General features: G+C 50.2%; 3 protein-coding genes across 3 annotated transcripts in view; 2 read left to right on the top strand and 1 right to left on the bottom strand.

The window, feature by feature from the left end:
- The window catches only part of IRAK1 (interleukin 1 receptor associated kinase 1), a 44,469-nt gene extending 37,469 nt beyond the window's left edge, over positions 1-7,000 (top strand). The window contains exons 13-15 of the mRNA XM_055003401.1: positions 1,622-1,829; positions 2,803-2,925; positions 6,557-7,000. Of these exons, the coding sequence (XP_054859376.1) occupies positions 1,622-1,829; positions 2,803-2,925; positions 6,557-6,612 (387 nt within the window). The 3' untranslated portion in view covers positions 6,613-7,000. The remainder of the gene's footprint in view (positions 1-1,621; positions 1,830-2,802; positions 2,926-6,556) is intronic.
- A 32-nt stretch (positions 7,001-7,032) lies between these two features.
- Positions 7,033-9,064, bottom strand: TMEM187 (transmembrane protein 187). Its single transcript, XM_055003400.1, has one exon. It carries the CDS (start codon positions 8,708-8,710, stop codon positions 7,952-7,954), a length of 759 nt encoding a protein of 252 aa, XP_054859375.1. The 5' UTR covers positions 8,711-9,064; the 3' UTR covers positions 7,033-7,951.
- A 5,300-nt stretch (positions 9,065-14,364) lies between these two features.
- Positions 14,365-14,632, top strand: part of NAA10 (N-alpha-acetyltransferase 10, NatA catalytic subunit) — a 64,106-nt gene continuing 63,838 nt past the window's right edge. The window contains exon 1 of the mRNA XM_055003268.1: positions 14,365-14,378. The gene's annotated coding sequence lies outside the window, so the exon portion shown is untranslated. The remainder of the gene's footprint in view (positions 14,379-14,632) is intronic.

Raw genomic sequence — 14,632 nt, 5'->3', positions numbered from 1 at the left:
GGCTAGCCTGATCTCATCAAAGCTCAGAAGCTAAGCTGGGTTTGCCCTGGTTAGTACTTGGATGGGAGACCGGCAAGGAAGTCCAGGGTCGCTACACCAGAGGCAGGCAGTGGCAGGCCCCTCTGAGCTTCCCTTGCCTTGAAAACACGGCAGGGTCACCATGATTCAGCTGTGACTTGATGGCATTTTACATTCACCTGAAGTGTACTACTATGTGTTTACGTGCATTGTATATACCCTTTAACAGTTAACCAACACTTTGACAAATAGTACTGCCTACTCCCTGCCAAACGTTTTCCTACCAGCAGCTCAAAGCCCTACCTCTCTCTAGGACTTCTATGCTGTCAGGTTTTTTTTTTTAATTCTTAGCACTTGGAATGTTCATAAACACCCCACAAAAGTGATTTAAGGATGACTCTCTTCGGTCAGCTAAGCCAGAGTTCTTGCAATCAGAAAGTTAAGGATATTTCAGAAAGTGTAATCTGCATTTACCTCAGCTTGTTTTTTAACATCTTGTCCCTTATCTGCTTGGGAAGTGGCAGGAAGGGGGAAGTGGGATGGAAGGAGGGGGACTCTTTGCTCCAGTCTTTAGGGAGGGCCATGGATTTTAGACAAATGGTGCATTCATGGTGTGCCATGGAGAGGGAGGGATCTCTTCCCTCCATAGAGCCTGCAGACCGAGGCATTCGGTTGTGGTCCTCACTCTCAAAGGAAGCTGTGCCCCCGGAGGCCTCTCCGCTCATCAGCTCTGTGGAGATCTTTGGCATATAGACCGTCCTGCTTGGGGGGGGAGGGGGGCAACAGTCAGTAGCAGCAGCAAACCAATAATAAATAACGATATAATGGCCAGAGGGAAGAAATTTTGTCAAGCTCCGAAAAATCTCCTATTAAATACTTTGCATTTGGGAATGAGTGAAACGCCTTTCAAGATGAGGTGTAATTCACTCCAAATATCTAGCATGAAGATTTTAATGTAAGGCAATCTACAGCATCAGACAGCGATTTCTGTGTATTTTGTAGACAGGCAACATGTATGATGCTATTAAAGTGGAAAAATAAGTTCAAATTTGATGTGAGAAAGTGTTGCATACATTTTAATTTCTCCCCAAATTTCTATTTTTTCCTGGATGAAATGCTTTTTCTTTTTCTTTTTAATACAGTTTCAGAATTTCTGGACACCTTCCCTCTCTTGAGTGGCATTTGTGCCACGGTTGATTTTTTCTTTTCTTTCTGCTGTGCCAGCACAGTATTTTAAGTTCGCCAGCCAAAATCACTTTCCCCACTGTGCTTGCATACAATGGTCATTCTTAAAAGAAGCCTGCATATACAGAAACAGGGCTTGGGGAGGGGCGGGGGGGGGGTGCCAGGTCAGCATGTGGTTACATTTTGTGCTGACCTCTCCCCAGTTGTCAGAAATGCCCTTCCATCTGTTTAACAATTAGGCTGGCCACGGGGTGGGCAGTCAACGGGTCCGGGAAGGGAAACGGCAGTGCCTGTTTAAAGGGAAAGGTGCCCTTTTTAGCCTCCAGTAGGCCCTGCTGCAGAGTGACTGTGGCCTTCTGCTGGCTTGGGCCAGGATAGCAGAGGGTCAGTCACTCCCTCCTCTGCCTGTTCCTCACAGGTGTACCAAGAGCTGGAGCAGCTGCAGCTGTCCTTGTATGGGGAACCTGCTTCCCCTTTGCTGCTGGCAGGACAGCATCGCGCCCCACAAGAAAGCTCTTACCCCTCCCGGCCTCTCAACCAGCCCGAAGAGAGTGACGACAGCCTGGAGCTGGAATTGAGGAGCTGCGCAAGAGTCTCCAGAGAGAGAGCCGTGATGCGCCCCCCAGGTGAGACTGGGTTTCTGCCACTTCTCCAGCTCCTTTCTGAGCCTCTCCCAAGTAAGCGAGGCCAATGGCCGGTCAGTCGAGTACACAAAGCACACTCATTTAGTACGAGGAGGCGGCGGCGGTGCTAATCACAACAACAAAACCGTTACAAATAACAACTGCTTTGTTTGACAGAGATACAAAATGATGCCAAATATGAAGGCCATTGATAATCAAGAGGCTGGAACTAGCTTTCATCTTTCATCCTTGGGATTGTCCCAGTAGTTTTATTAATTAAGATATTTATATATTGCCTTTTCCCACAGAAATGGGTTTGAGGCAATTCACACAGTAGAATTAAGCATCATGGAAATAAGAAAATGAGTGCACACGCAATTAAAATCCCAGAGCTACAACGCTGCAACAAGGGAGCAAGACGCTATCACAGCCCTGATTCAGTCAGCAGCTGAACCGTGCACAGCCACTGGCCCTGTGCAACACCAGTGTTCTGAATCCTGCCAAGGAAGTAACGGGTCTTAACTTCCACTGGCAGTCTGTTCCAGAGCACTGAAGGGACAGCTAAGAATGCCCTAAATGGGTGTTACCAAGGAGGAGGGAGGCCTGAAGTGTGTGCAGTCAGCAAGAAGGAACAGTTTGTAAAATAGATCTGTCTCTAATGCATTGTGGGGGCTGCTGCTTCCATGTGTCCTTGTATGGGGAATGTTTGATGATCCACACGTTAGGGGTAGGCCCCCCGACCTACACGGGGTTATTTGGAATATCTGGCTGTAAATCAAATAAAGTCACTTGATTGTATGTCCCTCCTCCAGTCCCGTCTGTGCCAGCTGAAAAATCACGGCTACTCTGCCTGCTTCTTCGGATGCATCTCCATTCCTGCCTAGCAAGTCCACCCAGCGTTTGATTCCCATTTTGCCCTGACAAAATTGTGAGTTCTGTCTCACCCAGTCGCTCAGATCTGCCACTTTTTCTGCAGGCGACTCTGCCCCTCAGATCATCATCAACCCAGCACGGAGGCGCATGATGGAGCGGCTGGCACTCTACGCCGATGGGGCCCTTGACAGCATGGGTGTACTTGCCTCTCTCTCCTTGGGGGAAGGTAACTTCCCACTCTGTACCTCCTGCCACTGCTGCTGCAGATGGAATTGGTGCGCACCAGTCTGCTGCCTGGTCCTGGTGGATTAGGGTGTGGAATCCAAGAAGGGCAGTTCCAGTCCTGTTGCTCTTCTGTGCACTCAGCTTCACAAGACTCCAGCCTCTTACTCTTCACAGCCGCCTCAAAAGCCTTACGATGCTGCTGCTGCTGCTGCTTTGGAGGAAGCAAGGCTGTGCTTGCTCCCACCTGTGCCTGACTTGGTACATGGGGAGTCATGGTCACACACAGCTACACGAATGTAGGCCCTTATTCACACAGCCCCAGCCATGCTATCAGTTTCTTTTGATTTTGTGGCATGCGTATACAGGCCTGCAGGGGTAGAGTTCTATGGCCAATGTGCGACTACCAGGCATAAGCTGCGGCAAGCAGAATTCCACTCCACCACCACACACAGGCTGTTAGAACAAACCATCAGAGCTTTTGTTTGTACCTACTGCAGCAGAAAGGGTGTGGATCCCTAGGCTCTGGGAGTATGCATAGTGCGTGCCTGCTGCTCCCCCCCCCACCCCCCCCCCCAAGCCTTACCAAAAAAATCTGTTTATCATTTACTGCAATCAGCTAGGGTTTTTTTGGGAAACTCTTAACCTAATTCAGAGCCTAAGGGAAAGACACTCCAATATTGACAGGAAACAAATACTGATAGCGTAACTTGCCTGATACCATGAAAAGTGGTTTATGATTAGACAGAATGGTGAATCCAGAGGAATAATTTATATGCAAGAAAGAATGTGTTCATTATGAAGGAAATTGAAGACATACGTGATCTTTGAAGTGCATAGAAAGCAAAAAAACCTACAAAGATGCAAAAGGTAGCCAAAAAAGTTCAAAACATTCTCACAATCCTTGATGCTGCATTAAAAAAACTGGTGGGGTTTTCAACAGTTTAATTATGGATTTCCACCCTTCTTACCCCCTCCCCAATGTTTGCAAAGATGGCTGCAGCCACCATTTGGATCCTCCCAGGGGAAGAAAGGCCAGCAGTTAAGCTGTGCTATCTCCTTAAAGGGCTATCAAGTTTCTCTACCTGTAACCTGCTAACAATTCTCAAGCAAACCAACTCTTTGGGTTAGCTCCAAAGAGAACCAAATTTATATTTCAAGTGCATTGACAACCCCCCTCTCATTTGCATTGGCTGGTAAGAATGCCTTTTTAGCCAGAGAGAGAGAAATAGCCAGTCACAAGGGGGAAACCCTATACATCTGTGTAGGGCATTTAGGGTTCATGAACCAACTAAATAACCAGATTTATGCTGATTCAGCATAATCCAGCTATGCCAATTCATACTGGAGAATCCCGGATTGGATCTGGGAAGCAGGTCTTTGATGGACCAGATTATTCAGTTCCAGGCAAGCCCTGCACCCTGTGCAAGGCCAGCCAGGGGCAGAAGGCGGCAGGGAGAGTGGATTCCCATGTTGCCCCTCCATCCCTGCCTAGGCTCCAAAAAGCAGGAAGCTGCAGCACAGAGGGCAGGGGAGGAGGAGAAAGGCACCCCTGCTTCCCCACCGTTGCCTCTTTCTTCTGGGGTGGGGGGTGGGGAGACAGCGTTCCCTCTTCCTTCTCCACTCCCTTCTCATGGCTGTCATTGGAAGTGAGTAGGAGGGAAGCAGGTGGTATAGGAAATGCAGCAAGGATCAAACGCAAAGGGAGGTCAGAGTCTTGGTGAAAGTTTCCTACAAGGGCGGAGGCAAGCTGAAGAAATCCGACTTCCTATGACTGAATTCTCCCAGGGATTGGTCTCTGTTTCATCAGAGGAACAGACAAAAACGTGCGCTCCAGAACCTTCATTAAGTCGTATGTTTTGGGGCTTGGTCCGCTGTTCCTTCCCAGACTGGGGTATCTGCTTAGATGATGCAGCCCCCAGCCTCCCTCAGTTCTTGCCATGTGCAACTGCTGGTTGTCCCTCCCTCCCTGTGGCTAATGAGCTGTCAAATTTGAGGGCTTACAGCTTGCGTGTGTGAGTGTATGCTCAGATGAGGCAGTAAACACTTGTGTCTGGACTGTACCAGAGAAGGTTGATAGCCTACCCTACCATTTCTTATGCATGGGCATGGTTTTTTGCAGGCTAATTTGTTGAGATGCTCTTCCAAAAAAACATGCAGCGCACACATTTTTTTCATGTGGGAGCCTCACAGAGCCTCTTATGCTCTCCTGCCCTTGGCTGGATGCTGGGCTGAAGTCTGCAAACCCTTCAGCAGAGAAAGAGGTCCTTCAGTTGAAAGAGACATTTCTCCTTCAGAGGAAGCCTTGCTTTTTTTAACTTAGTGAAGTTCAAGGATCCATCCCATAGCAAACTAAGAGGTTGAGAGCTGGCTAGACTACTGTCCCGTCTTCCCAGCATCAACTTTCCAACATTTGGGATTTTTTTTTTGTCTTTAGGAAACCTCTCACCTGTGATCTGAAGTGGTATTGCCCAGGTGGCAGGTTTTACTATCTTGTTTGCACTTTGGAAGAACCAGTTGTTTTGTGTGTGTTGCATACTTACAGTGGAACTAGCAAATACTGAGATTTCAGTCATAATTGTAGGAAGACTTTCTGTTAGCAGCTCTCTTTCTTAGGCTACATAGAGAAGGGACACGATCTCTTACACTTGCACACACGTTTAAATGCCCCCATCTTGTTTTCCTGTTGCTTTTTCTCCTACCTGTCAACGTTGCAATGGCAATAGAAATTCTGTTCTGTAAAGCATCCCTGCTTTACAGGGTGCAGTCTAGGAATGCAGAACCATTGTATTTCCAGTAGCATCAGGGAATGGGATGAGAGTATTGGGAGGCAGGTCTACCATTTTATTCTGCCTTTTGAAGCTTGGCTGATTCATAGAGATTCCTTCTGTGTGTTTTCCCACCCCTGATCTGTGGTTGAACTTCACTGACAGTAGACAGGATTGATCAGATTAGAAAACCTATCTGGGAAATTACCTGCTTCTTGACACACACGTCTTGCAGTGGTAGGATAGCTTGATACATGTGAGCAAATAACTGTGCCATGAGGTGCAGCCCCTTCTCTTGGCTTTGAATTATTGGCAGTGTAAATTTGGGCTGCTGGAGGTGAAGTTAAAAACACTCTATTGAGTGTATCTGACAAAGGGAGGTTTGACTCTTGGAAGTTTACACCCAGGAAAATCTTGTTGATCTTTAAGGTGCTGTTGGACTCAAATACAGCTTTTGTATTGCAGGCCAACATGGCTACCCACCTAAAGCCATTGCTGTCCTTTACTCTTAGAAACCCACTCACCCACAAGTACCTGTGTGGTAGCCCTTCAAATCTCAGCAGAAAACCAAAAAAGTACACAAGAGCGAAGATCTGTACCAATGATTCCTTTTCTTGTCTATAACCATGAGGACTAGAAACCTCCTCTCCTCCCGTTAGGAAATGTGGGGTTTTAGGGTTCTGCCTTTGAGGTTGTCTTCCATGCAGCATAACAGTGGAATTTCTGCCCCTAGGCCACTGTGGCTTGTTTTCCTTGGGTGTGTGTGTGTGTTTCTTAAAGAACAGTGGGAAGGGGCTGTGTGGGCATAAGTGTATGATGGGATAGAACATGGAGGGTAAGACTTCTTTGTTCTTCCCCCCCCTCCAGAGCACACTGCAAAGCCCTTTCGCGAGCCTGAAGAGAGTGACGAATTTGAAGCCTGATGCAGACATTCAGAAATGGAAGGATTAAAGTTCTCATGGCGCTGATGGCACTTTCCTGACTATGGCTCCCCATCCTCCCTTTGGTGTTCTGCGTGGCCGTTTCTTAGCTGGTCCTGCCAGCCCCACAGAGTTGGCATCATTGGCGCACAGCTGATTCTGGTGGGATTTCTGATCAAGCCAGCAGTGTAACCAAGGCAGGCAGATAGGTGGGTGCTTCCTCGGTCAGGGGTCAGAGTCTGTTCCCCAAGACTGCGTTCTTGGAGGAGGAGGAGGTTGTGGTTGTTTTTTACCATTTTTCTTAACTTGATGACCTTCTTCACAGTCTCCTCACTACATAACCTTTTTTCATTGATGGGTACAGTAAATAAAATATTTTATATATTTGTAACCTGCCTGGATGATGATTTGCTGTTAGCAGAGTGGCAAAGATGCCTTTTGTATAGTTGAAAATGCAGTTGGAGTTCAGTCGGCCAGCCGTTCCTGTACGTCTCTTCTCTCCCTGCCCCTTGTGGGAGGAGATGGATACGCAGCAGCGGAGGGAGGCCCCAGTCGGGCAGGCAGAGGGGGACACGAGAGAAGCTTCTGGCCGTCTCTCTCTCTCGTTCATTGTAAGTCACCGTGCAGATACAATTCTGCCTCTCTGCAGACGTCATTTTTTTTCAAATTTTATTTTTAAAATACATATTCTCCCATTAAGGTTGCCTTTTCCAGGTTGGGAAATTCCTGGAAATTTGGGGGTAGAGCCTGAAGAGAGCTTAGCAGGAATGTGATACCATAACCACCACCCTCCAAAACAGCCATTTTCTCCAGGGGAACTGACCTCCGTCATCTGGAGATCAGTTGTCATTCCAGGAGATCTCCAAACGCCACCTAGAAGCTGGCAACCCTCTCCCCGCCTCCCAAAACCTTCTGAGCAGCTTATAACAGAATAAAAATGAAGCAGATAACAATGGACATGCAAACAAAATCAGCAAGGCCAGAGTACTCCAAGGCACGAGTGGTGCTTTGGAGAACTTCACCTAGAAATTCACCTGAAGTCTGAGTCCAAATATATTTTCCAGATTGCAAAGGAGGCTGTGGCAAGAGTTTAAGAACACGAGGAATCCTGGCTTTTCCTTTTGAGTTATAGCTGTTCCTGCCCTAGGATCTGGGGCTGGTGCAGGAAATAGATAAAATGGGTGGCATTGTGCAACGTGGCCTCCTTACCCACACTTGTAGCCCAGCTGCCTTTCTGCCGATTCGGAGGAGCCACGGCAGCACTCTTCCGCTCCTTATTCTTTCCGGTCCACCAGCATTTCCATCCCTCTGTCATTGCCAGCAATGAAAGCCGTCCATTAATTCATTGAGACCGGAGCCTGTCCATCCTCGTGAGGAAGAGGAAAGTGCAGTGGAACTGCAAGACATCGCAGATCTTAGACCAGAAGTGGCCAGTGAGCCGCTGGAAGGGGGTCCACTGGGCTAGCTCATGGTCCCAGAGCTTGAGGCACACAAAACCAAGGCAAGAGACCATTCCCACTGCCAGGATGCACGCAGAGGTGGTGTCGCCCAAATGCTTTTGCACCCGGAATACTTTCCATACATCTGTGAATATATGTCCCCCCAATGCCAGCTCAAACCCTTGCGGATGAAGCAAGGCCAGGCCGTAGCTTGCTGCTGAAGCTGCTTCCATAGCAAGGAAGGTGCCCGGTCGCCACCCGCGCTCCAGGAAGTGGCACCAGATAGCAGCCCAAGTGAAAATTAACAACGTCAGCCACTGATCTAAGACTGCTGCCCGGTGATGCTGTGTCCAGAGCCGAACCCATTGCACAGGCCCATATGCCAGGGCCATGGTGGCAAAGACCCCCTGGAGGTAGCATGCTTGCCCTTTCTTGCTGCCTGAAGGCAGCCAGTACCAGCCCAGAAGCAGATAAGCCATGTTGACTAAGCAGTTAGCAGGCATGGCTACTAGAGCAGGGAGCCCTGGCACGGTCGGTTCTGCATAGTGCTCATACCCGATTTCTGTATGAACTCCATCAAAGGCCCCTGAGGCCACCACACCTGCGCAGACTGCCAGCCCTCCAACCACGTGCAAGATCGGTTTTCTGTCGTTGCTTGTCATGTTGCTCCCCTAATTGCTGACCTGCAGAGTCTGTTCTGTTGTTCTGGGGATTGCTTACTTGGGTGGAAGTGCTGGGCTGAACGGGGCGGTGTCTTGAATTCCTCTCCTCCCAAACATGGTTTAACTTCAGGTGAGAGGAGAGGATGAAGCAGTTCCAGGAGGAGATTTCTGACGCAGTTTCCTCTCCCGCTGTGGACTTTGATTTCTTCTAACAAAGCACAGCTGCCTTTCACCACAGTGAGGCAAGTTCTGTTACTCTGCGAGTCAGGTGCCCTCTTTGCCCTCCCCTTTCCCTAAGCTATGAGCTCTCCCCCTGCAGCAGACTTCAGGGCTACCTACAAGGGCAGGCCCCGTCTGTTTCCTTGACAGCCGCTCTAGTCATGCTGGTTCCACTGTTTGCAGTTATGAAACAGCTGCAGGGGCAGGATTGGTTACCGGTGACATCACTGCAAGGGAGGGGGCAAGGTTGTTGTTTCCCTCCCAGAACCTTGTGTTTTGTAACCATGGCGATTACAAAGGGGCAGGCGCATGGTGGTCCCCTGGGCTCAGGCCTCCCAGACATCCTGTACTAAAACATCCAGCCTACTTAGTTTCAGAGGCATCGCTGTCACGTGCTGTGCTGTGGACGGATCAGTTTCGCAAAAACTATACACTGCAGCTGGACAGAAATTTTTAAAATGCAGCAGCACACAGACGTCGTTATTTAAACTACTGCTGTGTATATATTATAGCTTTGAAACTTATATGTTCCAGGGCAAAATTCTGCTCCATTTGCTTAAGCTATGCACACCAGCAGTGTGAACACTGCATCAAAGCACTGCTCCCATCTAGTGGTGTGCCTTGATGCTTCCCCCCCCCCTTCTTTTGGGCTTCAGGTAGGCTGTTCAACCTTGCGAAGACTCAGTAGTTTATAGATCCCTCCATTTCCACCCCCCCCTCAATATTAAAAGGATCCACAATAGACCAGCACCGCTCCCACCAATGGCGGCTTAGTAAAATAAGGAGGAAGCATTTGTAGAACAACTTCTCAGAATGCACATAGATTCAAGTGTAATTAATTAAAACAAAACAAAACTTGAAACGTATGCGCAGGCCACTGAAACTAGTGCCCACTGTTTTTGTCTAATATTTGAAAACTGGTGCCTATGAAAAAGAGGAAGTGAATGAGGAACGGGGGTGGTGGACACGTGCTAAAAATCCTACGTAACAAAAGCACAGGAAGCACGCTTTCTAAAATCTGCTTGGGGGGGGGGGGTGGCCTCACCTCTATAAAAGGAACAGTTATGCTGTATTAAGACAAACACATATTTAAACTATGCCCATTACATGGAAAATTTTAACTCTTTATGCACCCTGTTCTAATGAAATCACAGAGAGAAATGTTTAATTATTATATAAGCATGCCCAACAGAAATTTAAAACACCCCCCTCTTCCATTACAGTCCAAACGTATTTTCTCCTTCCTGATTCCTAATTTCTCCCTGTGAACTTTCCTCTGCCTGACGGCCACTTGCTACCCGGTGGCCACAGCTGTAAGGTTGGAGATGTCGCAGCATCCCCCCCCCCCCCAAGTGTTACGGCAGCTTCAGCTGGGTGTGGCCTTGCAAGATCACAGGTGGGGTGAGGCTCAGGGGTATGACCTATTTGAGCATCATGAAGGGAGTGACATTACTCTCAGGGGCAGCATCGTTGGCGGCTTTTTCTGGCCCCGATGCTGTGTATGTTTAATAAGCGCCTAATAATGCAGATATGTAGCAGAAGACTCTCTTTGGGGGCAAAGAGCGAAGTGGTGTTGGGGAAAGAAGAGGAGGTTTCCGTGTGTCAGGGCTGCTGCTGAAAGCACAGGAGCAGTGAATGCAAATGAAAAGACAGCAGTTGCGTTTCAGGCTTCATAAGGTTTCTGTTCTCTCATCCCTCTATAAAAGCCCATTCCCAGTATCTTGTCACAGTGCACCATGACCCAGAAACAGAACTAAGATGGCAGTAGGCACACAGGAACATGGCTGGTATCTACTGGGGTCACCAGGGCAGAAAGCAGGCCTTCCCTCCAGGGGGACTGATCTCTGTAGTCTGGAGAACCCCAGGCCCCAACTGCACGTTGGCAATCGTAAGCAAGGGGCAGCCAGGGCACAACCAGCCTTGGAGGGCCACTGGCAGCCAGGAGGAAGCTGAGTGAAGGGGCACAAGCAGCTTTGCTTGATGTCAATCAACCCACCACTCTCTGTGGCGGAGCTCTGGCTCACTGAGGTAAGGTACTGGCTGGTTACACATCCACACGGCAGGAATAAAGGTGGTCATTTTGTGGGCAATTGTGTAATCTGCTTTGAGTGTCAGCAAAAGTGTCAAGACTATAAATTAAGAATGTAAACAATAGTCTGCCCTGACCTGGACAACCCAGGCAAGTCTGAACTCAGAAGTGAAGCAGGGTTGGCCTTAGGAATTGGATGGAAGCCTCCAACAAAGACCAGGATTGCAGAGGCAGACAACAGTAAACCACTTTTGTTAGTCTCTTGCCATGAAAACCCCACCAAGGTTCACCGTAAGTCAGCTATGGCTTGACGATCCTCTCCTCCACACCATGGTCAAATAAAAAAAGCAACGGTTCCTGTTTAAAGTCACAAACTCTTCAAAGGAGTCTAACCCCAATTCCTTGCCTGTTTCTTTTTAAATATTATCTTTTGAATAGATTTTCAAAAGATGGGAGAAAACAAATTTCTATTTGCAAGACCATTTTGCCTTCCTTGTTTCTAGCAATAATCAGATTATATTAAATTGAATGTTAGAACCTTGGTCACCTTCAGTATACAAAGCACTCTATACCTCTAAACCCGACACTGGCTGCATTCCATTCTGACTATGCCAATCTGTGGACTTTCTACACAATAGAATATGGAACGTCTTTTCCTCTCCCTCCACTCCCAACATCCTGATGAAGAGCTCTGGACAACCTGAAAGCATGCACTGTTTTGTGCTATTTTGGTTGACTTCAGTAAAAAGGTTTTCTTGCCTGGGCGTATGAGGTTTCCTGGAACCCCTAGGTGCTTTTCGAAATTTCTGTGATCGCAAACAAGCGTAGTAGTCCGTGTCGGACCAACATTGGGAGAGCCAAGGCTCAAACTCCCATTCTGCTGTGAAGCTTGCTGGGTGACCCTAGGCCAAGCACTTGCTTTGTCTCACCTGCCTCTCCAGCTGGAGTCTGCAGATCACCTAGAATTACCGCTGATCTCTAGATTACTGGCATCAGTTCCCCTGGAGAAAAAGGCTGCTTCGGAGGGTGGCCTCTATGGCATTATACCCCACGAGGATCCTTCCCTCCCCAAACCCCACCCTTCCAGGCTACACCCCAAATCTCCAAGAATTCTCCAACCAGAGTTGGAACCCCTGTTCAGGGAGTAAAAGCGGGGATTCTTCCAAAAAAGGGGCGGATAAAAGCCAGATAAGAAAACCATCTCCAGGAAGGGTTGCCAACCTCCAGGTGGGGCGTGGAGTTTTTCTAGAATTAATTTTTCTAGAGTATTCCGATTCCTCTGGAGGAAACAGCAGCTGCAGAGGGCAGAGACTACAGTATGCCACAGACTGCAAGTGAAACCCCTGACTTAGGGTTGCCAACTACGGCCTGGGGAATTCTTGGGAGATTTAGGGGGTGGCGCCTGGAGAGTGGAGTCGGGCAGCAAAGGGATTGCAAAACAGTATAACGCCGCAGAGCCCGCCCACCAACGCGGCCGTTTTCGACGGGGGGACTGATCCCCGTGGCCTGGAGATCAGGAGCCATTCCGGGAGATGTCTAGCCGCCACCTGGAGGCTGGCAACCCTCCACCGACCAGACTCCCCACCCTTCCCCCGGCCTGAGCTGGCAACCCTGAGTCCTTCGGGGGAGCTGTGTGAAGGCTGCGCCCCCTCCGAGGCGCTTTAAGCTGAGAAAATAAAGTGAGAAGAACCCCGCCCGGGAGTTTACCACCCGAGTGGGCGGAGAGACGTTACCGGGAGGGAGGGAGGGACGGGGACAGGCGCCCCTTCGCGTGAGGCCGGGCTCGCTGGGCTTATTTGAACTGTTAGAAAACGACCGGTTCTTTCCCTGCGAGGGCCACGGCCTAGGCCCGCTCTCATCCGGGGCCTTCTGCGCGGTCTGCGGGCGAGGTGGCGTGTCTGCGGCTGCGCACTGGGGGGAGCTGTTGCTAGAACTAATCCTCGCAGCAAGCGGGCGGGGCGGGTTTGCTCCGAAAGAGCCGCGGGGCGGGGGAGGGGGGGGAGACAGGAGCAAGAAGCGGCTTTCGGCTCCTTCACTTAGACTCGCCTTAGCATTCCTCGCTCGAGAGAAAGGGAAGTGTCTTAATTCTTCTCGACTGCTGTAGCCTAGCAACCAGACAGAGTTCTAAGCGCCATCTTGAGTAGGCCTATTCGGATAGCGGACAGTCGCCATCTTGAGAGGCGCTTGTATTGTTCCCCTCCCCCCCCCCCAAATCGTTTAGGTCGCCATCTTAACAGTTTCATCAGAGCAACAGGAGGGTCGTACGTAACCCGCCATCTTTTGTTCCCGCCTTCAACATCCGGGCACTTTCGTACGTTAACGCCATCTTAAGGTGGTTATCGCCATCTTGGATCCATTTTAGGCGCCAAATGCTAGAGATTCAGGCTACCGCCATTTTGGTTGATGCTCAGTGTAGAGACTCTTAAAGATCAAGTGATCCGCCATCTTGAATATCCGGGAATTCAGAATTCCCCCGTTTAATCCTTGAGCTGCGAGTCACATCCGGGAACTGAAGCTGGGGAGAGACCTGAGGCGGAAGCCATGTTTGCGAGCGTTTCGCTCATCCGGGTATACAGGAAGCGGCCATCTTGGATGTGGACAGCTGCAGGAGACGCATACGGGGAACACTGAGAGCGCCATATTGAAAAGACGCCATTTTGGCTGAGGGGGCGGTGAGGGAGAAAAACAGGCACATCCGGGAAGTTTCTGGCGCCATCTTTGTTTTGTACGTTGTAACAGTGATGGAAAGGTGGGTGGAACCAATATGGCGGCTCCCAGGAAAGCGTGAAGCCCGAACTGTTGAACTTTGGCAGCTTTGGGAGACCCGAAGCACGAGTGGCTTTGCCTCACAGCCTCCGAATGAGAGCCAGTGGGGAAAAGGGGCAGCTGCCGCTGTGTACTTCATTTATCCCAATGGATAAATGGAATTCCCTCAAGGGGGCACGGACTGAGCTTGCCTTCGCTCAGGCCTAGCAATGCCTGCAGCGAGTAGCGGATCTTTATCCAATATGGCGGCGGCCACCCGTAACTTCACAAGGACTGCGCCTGCCAGGGGAAGTGTGTAGCGCCTCCTCAAAATAGTGATGGCCGTTCAAAGGGGAGAGGTCGATGATTGAAAAGGCAGATGCGAGGGGGCGGGGCTTCCGTTTCCAAGATGGCGGTGCCCACAGAGCATTCCCATCAGAAAGCGACACTAGCGAGTAGCTTGATCGTCCGCGTTTCAAACAAAACAATAAAGGCTTCAGTAGCCCGCGCCTTCCCTTCTCTCGTTTCCCGTCTCTGAGCAGCCAGGAGGAGGAGCGCCATTCCTTCAAGATGGCGGTCTCCGGGAGGCCCCGCCCAGGGCAAGATGGCGGCGCACGTGTGGGAGGGGTTCCGTACAGAGGCCTCTTTTTAGCCCCGCCCCCGCCGCCGCCGCCGAGGAAGAGAGACTCCTCACAGGCGCAAGATGGCGGCTCCCAGGGCGGCGTGAAGGCGCCTGGAGCCCGCAGCTTGCCCATCGGTGCCGTACAGCGGGGGCAGAGTGCGCGGCCCGCCGTACCGGGAAACCCGAGGGAGGCAGCCCCGGGCCGCGCGCGCCGGCAAAGGGAGGCAGGCGGGCCCGGCGGGGCAGGCGCGCCGGGAGGGCGGGTGGGTGGGGGGGACGAGGGAGGCGGCTCCTCTCTCCCTGCGGC

The sequence above is a fragment of the Eublepharis macularius genome, chromosome 19 (genome assembly GCF_028583425.1).
Source record: "Eublepharis macularius isolate TG4126 chromosome 19, MPM_Emac_v1.0, whole genome shotgun sequence".
In the NCBI taxonomy this organism is placed as follows: domain Eukaryota; kingdom Metazoa; phylum Chordata; class Lepidosauria; order Squamata; family Eublepharidae; genus Eublepharis; species Eublepharis macularius.
This window is presented reverse-complemented; position numbering and strand designations above follow the sequence as displayed.